This window comes from Mustelus asterias, chromosome 4 (genome assembly GCF_964213995.1).
Source record: "Mustelus asterias chromosome 4, sMusAst1.hap1.1, whole genome shotgun sequence".
Lineage (NCBI taxonomy): Eukaryota > Metazoa > Chordata > Chondrichthyes > Carcharhiniformes > Triakidae > Mustelus > Mustelus asterias.
In genome coordinates this window covers 64,944,364-64,963,243 of record NC_135804.1, presented here as the reverse complement: position 1 = coordinate 64,963,243, position 18,880 = coordinate 64,944,364, and the positions used below count along the sequence as shown (strand labels likewise).

General features: G+C 39.4%; 1 protein-coding gene across 10 annotated transcripts in view; it reads left to right on the top strand.

The window, feature by feature from the left end:
- Nucleotides 1–18,880, top strand: part of cnot1 (CCR4-NOT transcription complex, subunit 1) — a 204,249-nt gene that overhangs the window by 49,301 nt on the left and 136,068 nt on the right. For all 10 annotated transcript variants that reach the window (XM_078211150.1, XM_078211147.1, XM_078211148.1 and 7 more), the window contains 7 exons: nt 4,044–4,142; nt 8,320–8,388; nt 8,498–8,552; nt 10,042–10,245; nt 12,564–12,729; nt 16,385–16,511; nt 18,596–18,706. In XM_078211150.1, the coding sequence (XP_078067276.1) occupies nt 4,044–4,142; nt 8,320–8,388; nt 8,498–8,552; nt 10,042–10,245; nt 12,564–12,729; nt 16,385–16,511; nt 18,596–18,706 (831 nt within the window). The remainder of the gene's footprint in view (nt 1–4,043; nt 4,143–8,319; nt 8,389–8,497; nt 8,553–10,041; nt 10,246–12,563; nt 12,730–16,384; nt 16,512–18,595; nt 18,707–18,880) is intronic.

Sequence of the window (18,880 nt, the reverse complement as noted above, 5' to 3'; positions counted from 1 at the left end):
ATAATAAAGTGATAAAAGGAGTAGAGCAGATTAGGGACCAAAAAGGGGATTTGCCTGTGGCTGAGATATTAAGTGAATACATTGCATCTGCCTTTATCAAGGAGGACGATGCTACTCAGGCCATGATGAGAGAGGGGGAAATTCAGTCACGAGTTTAAAATTGATAAAGACACATTATTAGGCTGTCTGTACTTAACGTTTACAAAGCATTGGGACTGAATGAATTGCTTCCAAGGATACTGAGCAAAGTGAGTGTAGAAATTGCTGAGGCCTTGGCCATAATTTTTCGGTCGGTTTTAGACTCCAGGGTGGTGCCAGCAGACTGGAAAATTGCTGACGTTATGCCCTTGTTTCACCAAAGGGGCTAAGCGTGAGCCCAGCATCTACAGGCCAATCAGTTTAACTTCAGTGGTGGGAAAACTTGTAGAAACTATAACGTGGGATAGAAGTAATTGTCACATGGACAAATGTGGGTTAGTTGAGGTGCACTAGCATGGATTTCCTAGGGGAAAATTGTGTTCAACTTACAGGAGTTTTTTTGAAGAGGTAACATAGGGTTGATGAGGACAATGCTATTGATGTGCTTCCAAAAGGCATTTGCTGTACATCAAACTTGTAAGAAAAGTTATAGCTCAAGGAATTAAAGCGACAGTTGCAACATGGGTACACAATTGGCTGAGTGACAGGGAACAGAGTAATGGTTATTAGATGCTTTTCAGGCTGGAGGAAAGTTTGTGTGCGCTTCCGGGGGTCAGTACTGGGACCATTGGTATTCCTGATGTATATTAATGATCAAGACCAAGCTGTCTTAGCTTTGTGTGTGAAGGCCACATTTCCATTTCTTTTCTCACCCAAAGGGCCACAAAGCAAATTTTGCACAGCATTACACGTGAATTCCAATAAATGTTGAGTTGAGGTATAAAGAAAACATGCAACTTGCTGAGCAAAATAAAGCAATGTCAAAACAAAAATTTTTTTAAAAAATGAGTAGTTAATAACGATGATGACATAAGAGTGTGAGAAGGTGTGTTTTCCAGCTCACTCCCAGTGTAAGGGCACCCACGTACGCATCCTCACCCATAGTGTGGGAGGGTGAGAATCGCATGCATGCTGTTCCCTCCTGTCAGCAGTTCAGCTGCACACGGATCTGTCAACCTACCCATGCTGTTCCTTTTGGTTAATTGGTTTCAGTGCTAAATATTACATTAGTGACTATATATTTTAATTACTGAGTTACTGCTTGGGGTGTTGCAGGTTTATTTCCTTGGCAGCACAATGGTTAGCACTGTTGCCTCAGCGCCAAGGACCTGAGTTCGATTCCCAGCTTAGGTTACTGTCTGTGTGGAGTTTGCACATTCTCCCTGTGTCTGCGTGGGTTTCCTCAGGGTGCTCCGGTTTCCTCCCACAGTCCAAAGATGTGCGGTTTCGGTGGACTGGCCATGCTAAATTGCCCCTTAGTATCAGGGGGACAAGCTAGGGTAAATGCATGGGGCTATAGGGATAGGGCCTGGGTGGGATTGTGGCCGGTGCAGACTCAATGGGCCGAATGGTCGCCTTCTGGACCATAGGATTCTATGAAAAATTGATTGATCTCAGCTGATGCGGCTGGACAATTTGTCCTGAGCTTGCGAACGCAAGACTAGTTAAATACTCTCACTACTAAACAGATTCAGTGGTTGCATTCAGCCTCATTTGGTCGAGAGACTGTGCTTGTGAGAAGTGCTGTATTTTTGCTGAAGTATTAAACCAAGTCTGCAGTCTTGGGCAGATGTAGAATATCCTGTTATGATCCCTGCAAAGATCAACAATATTTAAAAAGAGGTACAAATTTCTCAGTGACCAATGGAAGGAATTGTGCAACAAGATTTCACATTTTAAGACTCTTACAGTAATAAAAAATTGCAAAACATTACTTAATAGGCAACTCATACACTGAACAGAAAAGATACACCCCACTAACCATGCAACGGAAAATGCTGCACCATGTTTATACATTGCAGTGCATTCTGAGCAGAGATATAGTTTTGTGTTTAAAGGCCCAAGCTCCTCCCATATTTAACAGGATCATTTCTGCCTGCCCCACGTGGGTGAAGCTTCCAATGCCCTAATTTCAGCATATTCAAATATTCCTTCATAGTTTTATAGTTTCGTTTGGTATTTTTTGAATTTCTTTGAATAGTGTTATGTTTTTATAATTTAGTTATTTTGGGTTTATTATTTCTATCTCAAACCGGTCATTTTTTTAAAGTCTTGATTACAAAATACTGAAAAGTGTTGAACCATTTACCTGTACTCCCACTTCACACTGTCCCCTTTCTGGCCTCGTTTGAATTTGAATGCACGTTGTTGGTTAAAACATACCCATTAAAGTAATGATGGTACAATTTTTGTTTTTAAAAGGTAAAGCTGCGTGGAATATTATGTTTTATAGCTTGACGCTAGTTGGTGGAAAGTATTTCATTATTTACGCAGGACTCTTCCAAATACACTGACACGCGGAGGAAAATGTCTTAATACTAAGCTACCAAAATCTGCTTTTAAGTGAAAAGAAGCAACACTTCAACTCTCTACCATTTTGCATCACATTCCACCTACTGTTTTCTGGAATTTTTATTTTATTCTTTTTAACCGTATCCAAATTTTTGTGATTTTAAGGCCTTTATTTACTGTCTTCTTGCTCATCTAAAGTGGCTTGTATTGGAAGAACCTGTTACCACTGGAAAAATAGCAGAGACAGTATTTGGACAAGTGTCTGCTCTGAATTGCATGATGTGATTCATGTCTCTGGAATTGGATTTGAAGAATACAATACCATGCAAGCTCATGTTTTAGTCTCTGATGGAAAGAGCTGCCTCTGTTTTAGACGTCGGTAGTTTATCTGTCGTCATTCATGAAAGATGTGCTTCTTTTGGCAGTCTAGTTAAGTATTGAACAATCTTTGAACATGGATAATGATAGGTGTTGAACCTGCAATTGATCCCTGCTTTAATTTGTCTTCCCCATCTAAACTACAGGCACTTGCATTAAAACAGCTTAAATAAAACACCATGCAGCAACTTGTTTTGAACCTTCAAAAAAATCTCCATCCTTGTATAGTGTGATTTTAAATGCTAGTAACAACCTTGAATAATGAAGGAAAAATAATCAGAAAAAGTACGTTAAAGGGCAGACCACTGAGCAAAACCAATTAATCCATGCTGTAAAGAGCAGCAAGCTGTAAAATAAGAATTTTTTGTTGGGAACCTAGTGTTATCTGTGTTCAAGGAATTTGCTTGAGTAAGCCAAGTCCCAGGAATCTTGTGTTTGTGAGAAAAGTGCCTGATGTGGCTGGAGCCTTGTCCCAAATTGGATGGTTTACGTTTGTTTCAGTTTAAATGACTTTATTTCAATGAGGTCTATACAAGTTAAACTTGTTCTTATTATAATGTTATGCTTCCTTGTTCTAGAGGAGAAGAATAAATAGTTTATCTACCAAATTGAATTTCATTACAATTTTAAACACTTAATTAAATCACTGCATAACTATCACATTCAAAGGAACGCAAGCCAAGATTATGCAACCTCTCCTCATAACTTAAATCTTTTAAATCCTGGTATTATTCCGGTGAATCTGTGCAGTCTCCCCTCCAAGGCTACATCTTCCCTTAGCTGTGGTAGTTTCCCCTCTAAATTGTTCCTGACTGATTGCGTAAGCGCTTCATTTGAAGCTTGAGATCGGTATCTTTGCCAGTTTTCACAACTATATTTGTTATGCAACGGAATCATTTTAATGTAGGATTACAATCGTGGTATAACAATATCAATCACAAACCATTTCTCAAACGCTGATAAACTCCAAACACTGCATAGTAAGCTTTTTATGCTGCTGAGGGTGTATCAACCACATGTCATTCCTGTTTAGTGTGTTAGGGCAATACTTCAGTGTTTGTGTCTCAATTCATTAATGCTCCAATTCGAAGCTGCGTTGGGTTTGAAATTGTATGCATGAACTGTCTTAGGGTACCTAATTTGGGTTATCCTAAATTAAAGATCTTTTTTTGCAGACTCAGTTTCTGATTCAGGAGTGTGCGTCGCTGATCACCAAGCCAAACTTTATCTCGACGCTGTGCTACGCCATTGACAATCCATTGCACTACCAGAAGGTAGGCACTTGTTACAGCTGAATTGGATACTTGTCCTATGTCAGTGACTTTGAAGCTGTGTTGAGGCACATATTTTGAATGTTGCTTTATAATCATAGAAACTTATACATTGAAAGCATATTATGCCTATGCAGGCTCTTTAAATGAGCAGTTGTGCTTAGTCCCAAATCCCCAGTTTTTGCCTTGAACTCTTAAATTCCTCGACCTCAAAAACCCACCCAGCTCCCTTTTTTAAAATTATAATCTACTTCCATCACATTTTCGGGTTAAAAGGTTCCAGATCCTGACAACTCTGAATAATAATCGCATGGTAGTACAGAACTTGAGTTTTGTTGAAAAGAAGAAACATGCTATTAAAGCTTTCCATTTTGCACTCACCAGATGCAAGAATGCCAAATTTCAATGGGAATGATAATTTATACTGCATCAGAAAAGAATTGCTGATTTGGCCTGCAAGTCGGCTCTTAATGGGTCAAGACATTGCCATAAAGAATGTACAGGTCCCTGCAAATGAGTAGTAAGCATAAGCTACATTGCAAGCTTGACTTAAGTTACTTGTTAGTGTAATTTAAATGTTTCATTTTTAAACTGTTTCCTCGTTCTACTCTGTCCTGCAGGGACAACATCCTTTCAGCATCCACCCTGTCAAGTCCCCTCAAAATCTTGTATGTTTCAATAAGATCACTATATCCAGACATTGCAACTTTCTTGAATAAGCAAAAGCATGGGGAACAATGGTTCCCAGGTGCATTCACCATGGCAACGTCTTAACCAATCAAACCCAACTTGCTGAAGAATCAGCACTCTTTTTCTCATTCCATATAAATTATTTATTTTGAAATTTGGCATTCTTGTGTCTGTCCTGTTGAGTACAAGATGAAAAGCTTTGACAGCATGTCTCTTTTCAGCTGTACTCTACTCTGAATAAAATTCTTCTCATCTTTCCCTTTAAATCTTTTCTATTGATTTTGAATCTATGACCTCTAGTCATTGATCCACTTGGGGGAATGCTTTTGCCAACTTCATGAGAACTTCTATCATCTTGCAAACCTCTGTTAGGTCACCTGTATTCCTGGAAGAACAGTTCTAATTTTTGCCAACTTCACATAACTGAGGTCCCTCATCCCAGGTAGCAGCCTGGTAAACTTTCTTAGTATCCCTTCCAATATCTTTACATCTTTCCTGGATGATAGGTAATTTATAAATTTATAAATTTTAGCATGATCAATTCCTCTATTTATACCCATGTGATCAATATTCTTTTTAATCCGCTTATCATTTTTTCTGCACCTCTAAGGGTTAGTGTGTATGGGAAAACAAGGTCTCTCTCTGCTCTTCCATGTTTTTTTAATATTGTGCCATTGTTGTATACACTCTGTATTAATCCTGTAAAAGTGCATCCCTTCCTACTTATCCACATTGAACTCACCTGCCAAGCATTTCCCTAGTCTGTCATCCTGAACCCTCTAACATCTTCTAATGTGCCATGTTTGTATCAGTGACAGATTTTACAAAGCTGCTCCCAGCACCAGAATCTTGGGTGTTGTATAAATTGCAGTGATGGACCAAAACCAACCCTTACAAAACACCACTTAAAGGAATATATCTAGCTTGTACCTTAATTACTGTGGAGGCCTTCCAATATTCTGTTACTGTTTCACCTTGCAATGACTTTTTCCAATTTACCTGGGAAGGTCTGTTTTTAAATCATTGAAATTAGCTCTTCCTTAGTTGAGCATTTTTATCTTGTATCTGTTTTCCTTCCATAATTACTTAACACCAATTATGTTATGGCCCTTGTTAGCTAGCATTGATTTTTGTCAAATCAGCACTGGTTTTATCAATGTTCTTTGCAAGTTGGAGAAGATAAATTGCATATTCAGAGTTTATATCCTCAAATGTCATCATGTTACATTGAATTTAAGGCAGCTCATCAGATGCTAAATGCATTTTCATTTTGTTAATTATTCAGTAGAATATTTCAGGTTAATTTTTCTGAATAGTTTTAAAATCTTCCACGAAATATGAGACCAGCGTTTGTGGCTCATCCCTCATTCGCCTTGAGGAGATGATGGCGAATAGTTGAAGGCTGCTCTCTTTATTGCTATTTATCAATTTCATTTTTGATTTGCCTCTTCATCTTTCTCTTCCTAAAGGTCATGGGTTGGACAGCTGTTTAAACGTTGTGCCTAACTGGCCCTACATATGTGAACCTGGACGTTATAGCTGAGCCCACTCTTGTTCTATTGGCAGTTATTTCCTTAATGATCAGCACTGGGACCTCTGACTTTTATTCCCCTGCTCGCAGTTCCTGTTGACTGACTTTCACTCTTGCTGAGATTACTTAACTCAGCAGAGACCAGCTGTTGAAATTGGGACCTTCCTGATTTGTGTGGATCAGGGCAGCACGAATGGGAAATTTATTTACTAGCCATTGAGGGAGCTCTGAATTTGTAAGATTGGACTGCGCATCTAGCTGTGTAAGATGTTTAGTTCTAACTTTTGTTTCAGCTCTCTAATCAGTGATGCTGTCTCAGGAGGCATATTGGAAATGTTTGACCTTTCTTCCTCTAGTGCCAGCTTCTATTTCATCAAGCCTATCTTGTAATCATTTTATTGTAGAGTTTTAAAAAGAGAGTCCTTGTTCTACATCTATTAACTCTTAATATTTGATATGCCCATTCTTCCATTCAACACAATTAAGAACATTAGAGCAATAATTCTCTAGCTACTGTTGAGGAAAGTGAAAAAGCTGAAAGTTGACAAAAATCATGAGTGGGCAGTGGTTGTAAGCCAGTAAGCAGTGCGCCAAATGGTTAAAAGCTTGATTTTTTGAAAACTTTGAATATTTGCATTGGATAAGAGCTCTGGTTTCTTGAAGGGACTAAAAAGGTCATTTGGGATAGTGTAGAAAAGTAACAGGTTGATGCATCCTGAAAAACAGGATGTAAAAATGACAGTAAAGCAAAACTTTCTTCAATATATTTGGTATAACTGCTCACTTAGGTGCATGCAGCTACACATTAAAGGTGAGAGAAGTGTGGGGGCTTTTGAAATGTGTTTCTTGTGTTAGATCCTTAAAGTGCCTCAACAGCTAAATTTATCAGTATTTTCGTTGCCCAAGGCCTGATTATGAAGGTGGGATTGTAGGCAAAGATGCAGTTTCTCAAGTGTTGGAGAACTTACACTTCCAAAAGGCACTGGAAGTTGGGCCAGTGGAAATTTTCAAAACTGAGCTAAATGGATGGTAAATGGAGTTGAGATACAGGTCAGCCACAATCTTAATATTGGCAGGATGGGTTCAAGAATCTGGCCCGCTCCTGTTCCTATGTATCTCTCTGCATGCAGCATTTTAGGTGAACATCTTGATAGAAAAAAAGAATGTCAATGAAAGTATAAGAAATGGAGCAGGAGTATGCCGTTTGGCCCTTTGAGCCTGCTCTGCTATTCAGTAAGATTATGGTTGATCTAATTGTGATCTTAACTCCACTTTCCTGTTGTCACCCTTAACTCTCAACTTCCTTGTCGACCGAACACCTGCTCGAACTCCGCCTTGAATACATCCAATGACCCAACCTCTACAGCTCTCTTGGAAAGAGGAATCCAAAGAATAATCCCCTGAGAAGAAATTCCTCCTCTTCTCAGTCTTACATGTGTGCCTCCATATTTTGAAATTGTGCCCCCGTTTCAACTTTCCTTCCTTTCAACATCTACTCTATCAAGTCCACTCAGGATCTTTTGTTTCAATAAGATCACCTTGAATTTTAAAAAACTCGAATGAGTATAGACCCATCCTGCTCTACCTTCCCTCAGGACAAACTCTTCATCCCAGGATACCTCTATCAAATCTCATCGCAACGAACACTTCTCCAGGGAAAACAGTCCCAACTTCTTAATTCTACCTACATAACTGAAGCTCCTCATCCCTGGAACCATTTTCTCGTTAATTTTTCCTGCACCCTCTCTAATGCCTTCATATCCATCTTAAGGCCGGGCACCCAGAACTGGACGCAATTCTTCAGTTCTTTCAGTGGCTGACTCTGCAATTTTCATCAGCTTCTGTTTTTATATTTCATGTCCAACATTTGTGGTTTTAATTCACATTACTCGATACAGCCAAAGTTACACCAATTCTTCTGTTCACGATTTGTCTAATTAATTTTACTTCTCTTTTCAGAGTCTGAAACCTTCACCCCATCTGTTTACTCAGCTTAGTAAAGTGCTCAAGCTAAGCAAAGTCCAAGAGGTAAGAGCATGTGATGTGTGGCAAAACAGCATTTCTTTTTCAATAGACATCCTTGCATATTGCTTCTGAGCACATTCGTGTTGTGACATTATGCACTTTTGTGTTTCAGGTCATCTTTGGCCTTGCATTGCTGAATTCTTCCAGCTCAGATCTGCGGGGGTTTGGTGAGTGACTTAACTTGTTTATATAACACATTTTCAACCCGTGTTGTGCTGTGAAATTAGGTTATCTAAATAATGCACTCATGGTATATGGAAGCTTGATTTGGGGTGTGTGCTGAACATCTTGGGCGTAGGCTTGAATGCAGTCCAGGTGAATGGGATGAGAGTAGTTCTCTCCCTTGCCTTCTCCTTTTGGCTATGATGTCCAATATGAAATGTAAGCTTCAACCTAATTCTTAGTGTGGTAATACCAGCACAAAATTGTTTATAAGGCATGAAAATATGGGTGCTGTTGGACACATTTATTTAAAAGTAAATAACTAGTATGGGTAGGGCTGTTATATGCAATGTAGTTGGAACGTTGGAATAGCAAGTTATTATTAAGAAACTTTAGAATAAAGATTTTCCTCAGTAAATGTTGAATCTACTTGGGCTGGCGTTTGTGCTTCGATTTGTCTGTCTACCTGATCAAGTTGCACAAAATAAGCTAGAGAAGAAATAGGTTGGACAAACACTTGTTTCCAGACACTATGATCAGTAAATGTCCTCAGTTGAGGATGAACTGTGCAGAGTCACTTGAGGATACAAGGCAGGTGCCTCAGGCTAGCCTAATATCTGTATGTACTGTCTTTTAAAGAGTTATTTTCTATGTTTGGGCATTTACTTCAACAGCAGCAGCTCCAGCACTCAATTATTTTTATTATTAAATTTGAAGCATTTCCTTAAGAAAAAATCTTTTATCTGTTTCACATTGCCATTGGCATAAGAGTTTCTAGAAGAACTGAGTTGAAAGCTACTTTTTTTTTTGTAACTGCACATTATTGGTATTGTACACATTTGGTTTTCTTCGAAAAAAAACTTAAGTTTTTTGCTTATGAATAAGTAATTATCAGCTTTTCTCTTGCTTAGTAGCGAAAGATGCTAGTTTTTTGGTACATTATGAATGAGGAAACAGTTCACAGCTATATCCCTTCTGGGGTTGATTTCTGAGTTTGATTTATAAAGAAAAAGGAGCTGTACTTTGAAAGAAAAACGGAAAATTTTAAACAAGAACCATTAGATATAGAAAACATTAAATTTTATTTGCATGTGATTCAGTTTTAAGCACTTGCTGTCAGTGGGATTGTCCATTATTCCACCGTCCCTACTAGTTGTTTTTTCTGTACCAGTTCAAAACTTCACGTATGATAGAACCTTAGTTATTTGTAATAATGGAGAAGGCCCCCCTATCTCACTATATAATGGAAATTTACAGGTAACTGAATTCTCAGTGGTGCTGTCAACTTTGAACACTTTACCTCTCTGCCAGCCTTCCCAAGTCCTTAACAGCAGCACATACCTTTCCACTGGCAAGTTGAGCTGTTCCATTGACTAATTTCCTGTTCACAGATTGACCCCCACCCCAAGCATCTACAATTGCAAGCTCTACCATGACCAAATGGGTTTTGGGTAATAGTGCCCTTTTATCCACCCTGTTTCTCTTGAATTTCAGCTCTCCAGTTTGTGAAACAGAAGCTCCCAGATCTTCTGCGATCTTACATTGACGCAGACGTAAGTGGGAACCAAGAAGGTGGCTTTCAGGATATTGCAATAGAAGTCCTGCACCTGCTCCTCTCCCATCTCCTTTTTGGGCAAAAAGGAGCTTTTGGTGTTGGACAGGAACAGATTGACGCTTTCCTTAAGACATTGCGCAGAGGTAAGCAAAGTATGGATGTATAATCTTTAATATGTACAATTGGGGAAGAGACAATGGTACCCCATTGGAGAGAAGTTGAGGGTTTTTTTTCCACCCAGAGGGTGATGGAGTGGTAGAGGCAGAATCCTTCATTGCATAAAGAAAATTGGGTATGTACTCAAGTGCTATAACAAATGGGCTGTGGATGCAAAGCTGGAATATAGGATTAGGCTAGATGGGTTTTCCTGTGCCAGAGGTTCTATGTCTATCTGTATTGTTATGCTGTAGTGAATGCCAAAAGCTCCCAATGTCAGCCATCTTAGAATTTTTTGTAATTCATTTTTGAGTATCATTGCTAAGGTCACCATTTATTTTCCACTTCTAGTAGCCCTGAGTAGGTATTCGCTTTCTTAAACTTCTGCAGTTCATGTGGTGAAAGTACTCGCAGAGGTCTTGTGCTCCAGTAGCAAAGCAGCAAAATGCACAACATGATGCACTGCTGAGTTACTCAGCTTCACCTTGCCAATGGTTTAACCAGTATAATGAGTGAGTGGCTGAGCTCTAGAGACTAAAAAAAATCCTGAGTTTAATCCTTGGCTCAAACTGAGGTAGTTGGCCTCAACTGATGGAGTGATTGGGAATGATACATTTATTGTCTCTGGGTAAGGCAGGCTACAGCTTCTGCTCCTGTGTATGTGTGTGCGCCTGTGAATTTGTGTCAGGTGAAGAAAGAATTATGATTGAGAGAATTGAATAAGCTGACATGCACTGTCGAGACTTAAGTCATGTATATAAGAAATAGGAGCAGGAGTAGGCCATCTAGCCCCTCGAGCCTGCCCCCGCCATTCAACAAGATCATGGCTGATCTGAGGCGAATCAGTTCCACTTACCTGCCTGCTCCCCATATCCCTTAATTCCCTTATCCATCAGAAATCTATCTACCCGTGATTTAAACATATTCAACGAGGTAGCCTCCACCACTTCAATGGGCAGAGAATTCCAGAGATTCACTACCCTCTGAGAGAAGAAGTTCCCCCTCAACTCTGTTCTGAAACGGCTAAGTGGAAAGAATCTTTCTACCTCTACCCTATCCAGCCCCTTCATTATCTTATCTGTCTCTATAAGATCACCCCTCAGCCTTCTGAACTCCAATGAGTACAGACCCAATCTGTTCAATCTCTCCTCATAAGCTACACCCCTCATCTCCGGTATCAACCTGGTGAACCTTCTCTGCACTCCCTCCAAGGCCAATATATCCTTTCGCAAATAAGGGGCCCAAAACTGCACACAGTACTCCAGTTGCGGCCTCACCAGTGCCTTGTACAGTTGCAGCAAGACCTCCCTGCTTTTATATTCTATCCCCCTCGCGATAAAGGCCAACATTCCATCACCTGCTGCACCTGCAGACTGAGTTTTTGCGATTCGTGCACAAGGACTGCTAGGTCCCTCTGCACAGTAGCATGATGTAATTTTTCTCCATTTAAATAATATTCCAATTTACTATTATTTCTTCCGAAATGGATAACCTCACATTTGCCAACGTTATATTCCATCTGCCAGATCCTCGCCCACTCGTTCAGCCTATCCAAATCTCTCTGCAGACTTTCCGCATCCTCCACGCAATTCGCTTTCCTATAATATAATAGTATAGTAATAGTATATAATAGTATAATTATAGTATAGTAATTCCTATAATATAATAGTATAGTAATAGTGTATAATAGCCATGAAAGTGAGCAATCAGAGGGCCCTTTGTGCCAGTGGGAACATTTCAGTATACAACCAGTGGTTTTGAGAGGGGGAAGTTGAGGAGGTGAAAGAAATTGACTTTCCTTAACTGCTGGTTTAGCCATAAACGTGTCCCCTAGATGCTGCAACACGAAGAGGTCAGTTGAACTGTACTTCACATTGCCAAGTGATATACACATTCCTGAGGTACAATTCTGCAGGTGTTGGTACCTCATCTAAACGGGCATTCCTCATAATTGTAGGTAGTGTTGACAGGATAGCCAACTTTGGAAGTGGCTTATCCATTCCTTGTCTAAGCTGCATTGAGTGAAGAGGCACTAGGAAATAATGTTAAAAGGGCAGGGAGTGGTAGGGTGAGGGAGATGAAATTAGAGGCGAGAATGATATCTGATGGTGACCTGCGGCAGGTTGCTTATTATGTGGATGGAAATAGAAGGGGAAAATAACCTAACCCATGTCTGGAGTAGTTTTAAACACAGTTTTTGGGTAAATGCTTAGATTTTTGGAGGGATCTCAATAGTTCTTTTGATTTCTGGTGCACCCTTTAAAAAGATTGCATTTGTTCTAATTTCTTAATTTTTTTGTACCAGATTTTCCGCAAGAGCGTTGCCCTGTGGTGCTTGCACCACTGCTATATCCTGAAAAACGGGACATTCTGATGGATAGGATCCTGACTGATTCGGGAGGGATAGCGAAAACAATGGACAGCTCTTTGGCAGATTTTATGCAAGAAGTAGGCTACAGTTTTTGCACAAGGTACGTATAAGTCCGCTTGTAACTGACTTTCGTGGGTTATTTCTAAATAATGCCCATCTTGCTCTGAGATTAATGCAGCCAGTTCTACTCTGGAGATGCTGCAGAGATGCAGTCCAAAGATGTGCGGGTTAGGTTGATTGGCCATGCTAAAATTGCCCCTTAATGTCCTGAGATGCGTAGGTTAGAGGGATTAGCAGGTAAATATGTAGGAATATGGGGGTAGGGCCTGGGTGGGATTGTGGTCGGTGCAGACTCGATGGGCCAAATGGCCTCTTTCTGCACTGTAGGGTTTTTATGCTGAAAGTTTGTTCGATGGACAGCAAGAATCCCTTAAAACTAAGTTCTTTTGCATATCTGCGTTTAGTGAATATTAATGGAGTTTACCTACTCTCTGCTACGAAAGTGTTCTGTCCTATAAAAATGCACCAATTGTTGCTGACTCGAAGGGTGTTAATACAGGTGAAATGACAACACTGAAATAGTAAAGTTCTCAAGTATTGCTGCTGAGAAGCAATGAATTGCCAGTGTCATCAACACTTGCTGCTCACACATGGACTTTAAAACTTGGAGTTTTCATTAATTAACCCTTTTGAGAATAACTGCTTCTATTGTTTCCCCAATCCTGATCATTCTCCAGCCAAAAAAAAATACTAAACACAGTTGACCTACTTCCAGATCTCTGCAAATGTAGCTGTAAGCTGACTTCCAGAAGATGTATGAAAGTGGTTTAAGAGTTTGACTGGCATATTTTTCTTTCTTTCTCCATTAGGGCAGTCACAGTAACATAACTGAGATCTGGTACTATGAGGGTAGCTGAGAGGGAAGAGAGTTAAGAGGTGCACTGCATCATATTGTAATGCAGTGGTACCCCTGCATTTCAAAGTCTTTCTTATAAGTTGAACATTGAGATAATTTTACCTTGTGAGAAAGTAAAATCTTTCATATTTGGAAGAAGTGTTGAGGTGCCAGCTCAGTGGTGAACTAACCACTTGAGTGTCTGTAATCGCGCTGAGGTACACAAATGAATAGTGACCTAGTTTATGTTTGGAGGAAGTGAGATGGATTCTACACTGCGTTTGACTTTGGTATTCTTGATGTTGACATTTGAAAACTGTTTTTTTTGGCTTTAATGGGTTTTCAGATTGGATAGATGAATGTAGAATGAAATTTAATGCAAAGAATTGTTAGCTGATGCATTTCTGGAGGTTATAAAAAGGAAATGTGAATACTAAATGGTAAATCTGAACAAAACGATTTAAGGAACATGTATGCAAATCAAAGAAAATGTAGATACTATTTGTAATGAAGATGGCAATTTGATAGGTTATGTAATAGAGTTAAGGTCAGACTGCAGTTAGGATATTGTGATAGGATTAATGTGAATACAGGGAGAGTGCAGACATGATGCATTAAGATGAGCTCAAGGAGGCTAGGCTTTATTGTTAAGGGAGATAAAAGAAGCTACTTTCACTACTATAAAAAAGTTTCAAAATTAGAGCTATTCAAAATTATATACCATTTAGATCAGGTAATTAAAAAATATGTATTTGGTTAAAAAAAAATTAAGATTTATCGAACAGTGAAAACATTCTTTTTACACGTTGTTTGGTTCTGGTAGATCAATCCACATCAATGAAAGAAACACATGTTATGAAGAGGCCAGGGTATTGGGGCCAGGTCAATAGTTCTTTGAGAGCATGTGCAATGGACTGAATGGCTTCGTCTTGTGTTGTAAACTTCAGATTCTGTGACATTGGTTGTATTGAGCAGAAAATATTTTCTGTCAAGCTCCGCACAGGCCTCTTGAAATGAGCAAATGTCCCACTTAAATGCTGATCTTTAAAGCTTTTTTCTGCTGTGCAAGGGTTTCTTTGCTGATAGGATACCTGCTCCCAAGATTCTGCTCGTGCTACAAGTTGCCTTTTTTGTTTTCCTGATTTCCCCTATGTGCATAACTGCGCAAGCTCTACTTGGCCCATCTGTGTAGTATGGGCAGATTTCCACTCCATCTGACGAAGGAGCAGCGCTCCGAAAGCTAATGGTATTTGCTACCAAATAAACCTGTTGGACTTTAACCTGGTGTTGTTAAAACTCTTACTAGTATGGTTGGATCAGAGAATTTGCACAATTGTAAATTGTGGCCATGAGCTCATGTTTTGGCATATGGTGGTATAACATAATGATGCAACAATCTGTGTCACTTGCATATTAATAGCGAATTTTAAACTTCTGTTTTTTTTGGCTCTTCTACACAGTCATCAATCTACTAATGTTCGCAAATGTCCTTGTCTAGGTTGCTTATTAAAACCTTTATTATGCAGCACTGAATGTGTATAGTAATGTTGCTTAGCAGTTAGTGATGCCCTGTTAGTTCATTTGTGCAGATCTAAAGTCCTCAAAGCAGAACTGGATAAATGTCTGACACAGGTGTGTATCGCAAGATGTTGGGAAGCTGTGTGTATTTGTTCAGTACTCCCCATGGAGTTGTGATATATTTCAGTTGTGATTGGGAATTAATGGGTTATACATTATTCACTATATAAATTTGCTTTGATTTATTATTGTCACATGTATTAGCATACAGTGAAAAGTATTATTTTGTGCGCACCATGCAGACACAACATACCGTTCATAGAGAAGGAAAAGAGAGAGTGCAGAATGTAGTGTTACATTCATAGCTAGGGTGTGGAGAAAGATCAACTTAATGCATGGTAGGTCCATTCAAAAGTTTGATGGCAGCAGGGCAGAAGCTGTTCTTGAGTCAGTTGGTACGTGACCTCAGACTTTTGTACCTTTTTCCCAACGGAAGAAGGTGGAAGAGCGAATGTCCGGGGTGCGTGGGGTCCTTCATTATGCTGGCTGCTTTGCCGAGGCAGCGGGAAGTGTAGACAGAGTCAATGGATGGGAGGCTGGTTTGCCTGCTGGATTGGGCTACATTCATGACTTTTTGTAGTTCCTTGCGGTCTTGGGCAGAGCAGGAGCCATACCAAGCTGTGATACAACCTGAAAGAATGCTTTCTATGGTGCATCTGTCAAAGTTGTAACTGACATGCCAAATTTCCTTAGTCTTCTGAGAAAGTAGAGGCGTTGGTAGGCTTTCTTAACTGTAGTGTTGGCATGGGAGGGACAGCATAGAGTGAAATGAGATAATATTGAGATTTTAATTGCTGAGTCTCTCTCATGATTTGTTTTGCTGCAGATTGTAGAGTTGATTTGTTTTGTGTACTGATGTTTTCCAGTAACTAGTTGATTTGCATTCTTGATCAGAATGCTCCTCTGAGCTTTTAAATTTGAGCTCTGGCTGTGGGAAAGTTTTGCCAGTTGAATAGTTTGCTGTTGACTTTGTGCCCAATTGGAAGGTGCATGTGAATAAATAAGTGTTACAACTATCTCTCTTTACGACATTTAGAATTCAAAATATTTTCCCTCCAAGGAAGGAGCCATTTTTATGGGGGTTGACCTAACAGAAGTTTAGTACTGTATAAAGACTATATTAGCAGTCAAGGGTACACTTCAAATAGCCACTGCATTTTTACATCTGTTTGAGTATTGAATTGAAGTTTCCAAGGATTCCATTATTTTTGGTTCTATACTCGCAAATAACTATCTTGGAAAATATATCTTTCTTACTAAATGAACGTTTAATTTTCTTTAGTGCTGAAGAATGCCGCCAAATCATTTTGCAGTTTGGGGTTCGTGAGGTGACGGCTTCTCAGGTTGCCAGGGTGTTGGGAATGATGGCTCGGACGCATTCAGGCCTGACTGATGGCATTTCCTTACAAGTAAGCATTATACAAGCAAGTAAAAACAAACAAATATTTGATTATTTGTAAGATTGTGCTGTTGAACTAATGAGATACAATATCAACATAATGTAGCTTCCTTTACATTGGTAGCTTGTTGTCACTGTTCCCATTCTGGTATTCCCGTGTACAGACCCACTCTCACAGCTTTGTCATTCTCTTGGTGTTTGCTCAGCTGAGACTCATTTCATCATGCGAGGATACTGATCTTCAATCATATGCTGTACAACCAAGGTTCCTGCCAGAGTAGCAATATCATTGCATATTTGAAAGTCCTTTCTCGAGGATAACCTCACAACCATACACAGCCTTCAATGCCTCAGCTTCTTGCTGTCTTACATGTAAACAGTTTTGTGACTGCATTTAATCCAGATGGATTTCTGCTTAGTTCTAAAATTATCCTATCAAGCCTTACAGAAATCTTTATTTCTCCATATGCGTTTTCTTTAGCACTCTGGTAATCCGCTAAGCAGTTTTGAGTTCTAGCCATTTCCAAGGACCATGACTAGGGTTTTAGACTTGTCTATTTCCAATGTAGTTGAATAAGTAGAAGATTGTGAATTGTTGAGAGCAAAATCTCTTTGCAATGAATTTCCATGCTTTAAATCTACAAAATTAACCTTCTTTCTATTCCCAGGACTTTATTAATGACTGTGTATCTATAGCCACTTCTAGAGTCGCATTGACTTCCGCCATCGTTCAGGTGTCCCAGAGTCCTGACCAGGCCCCACTATGTGCACATTTAGTGTTCTTGCATACCTCCCTGCCACTCTGTGTTGAATGGAATTGTTACTATAATTTTCCAAATTAGAAGTACTTCCCCATTCTCCAGGCAGTTTGGCCAATCTGATGAAAGTTATTTCACCATCCCTCACTTCATAGATTTTTCAGCATCAATTGTATGTATCAACACCAGAATTTTCCCCTCCATCTGCTATGCTTCTTTGTCTCTCTCCCAGTGTCTGTTCTGTTTCATTTCATTTACTCCCAATAGTCAGTTGTCGCTGGCACCTACATAGGTAAACCACAATCTGAACAACAGAATTAAATTGTTCCAATTCCTGAAATTGCTACCTGAATAAGCAAAGTGCCATTATTGCTTCTTACGTTTGTTATTTACTGATTCTGATCCATAATTACAGTGAGCTCATTTATAATTGTAAACTGTTTCCTGCTATCAGCAATGGTGACAAACCTTTTACCATCTGGTGTGAGGATTTTGTTAATGTAGAAAAAATATAAATTACATTTATGCCTTGGTTTTCACACCAGGAAATCCCAAAGCACTTTACAGTTTAAAGAGCCTCACTGATTTGTATGCCAACATGGCAGTTATTGGTGCAAAGTAAATGAGATAAATAACCAGTTAATTTGTTTACTGTGGTGTCAGTTAAGAAATGTGTGGCTCAGGCTATGCCATGTAAACTCCTAGCTCTTTCAATGGTATCATGGATAGTTTGCTTTTGCCTGACGAAACAGATGGGGACTCGCATTATATTGTTAGGCAGCACCTAAACACTAGAGCACACCCTCAGTAAATGTTAGTTTGCATTATGTACTCTAGTTCTAGAGTGGAGATCGAACGTGCAACCTTTTGAATCAGAGGTGAGAGCCAAGCTGACACATGGTCTAGGTGTAATTTCTCACTCTTGTGTGACAAGTGCACCAACTGGAGTAACTGAGGAGATGGAAAAGTAACAGTGCTCTTGTAAGTTAAATTTGCAGAAAGTGTTTAGGCATTATCAACTACTGACTGGTGACTTTAATGTCTGGTGGGTATATTCTTCGCCCCATTAAGAAAAGTATTGGGGTGGAACAAGGTTAATAAAGAGAATGGCAATGTAAAGTGCCTGCTTGAAATCTGTAATAATTAAATTCTATTAAGAACCAGCAGAGGACAGAGAGCCATGTATATCTCCTTGTCCCTTACAGTTCAGTAGAAACAAAAGAAATGAAGAAATTAGACTTGGCTTTGCCTTTGGTTTTTGGTGTCAGTAACAGGCAAGCTTTTTATTCTGATTTAGTTTTCATTTTTTGACTAAATACCTTTGTTTGGCTTACAGTCTATCTCAGCCCCGGGTAGTGGAATCTGGAGCGATGGGAAGGATAAAAGTGACACTGCACAGGCCCATACCTGGAATGTAGAGATATTTATTGATGTGGTGAAAGAAGTGGTAAGTAAACAAATTAAATTCTAATGAAATTTGCAAACACTGCACTTATGACATTTTTTAAGGGGTTGTTAAATGCAGTTTGAGGTAAAGCAAGGCAAGTTTTTTGAGTACAATAATGCAGTTATATACAGGTAAGAGTGGTGATTTATTGTCATGGTTGCTTGAAATTCAGGA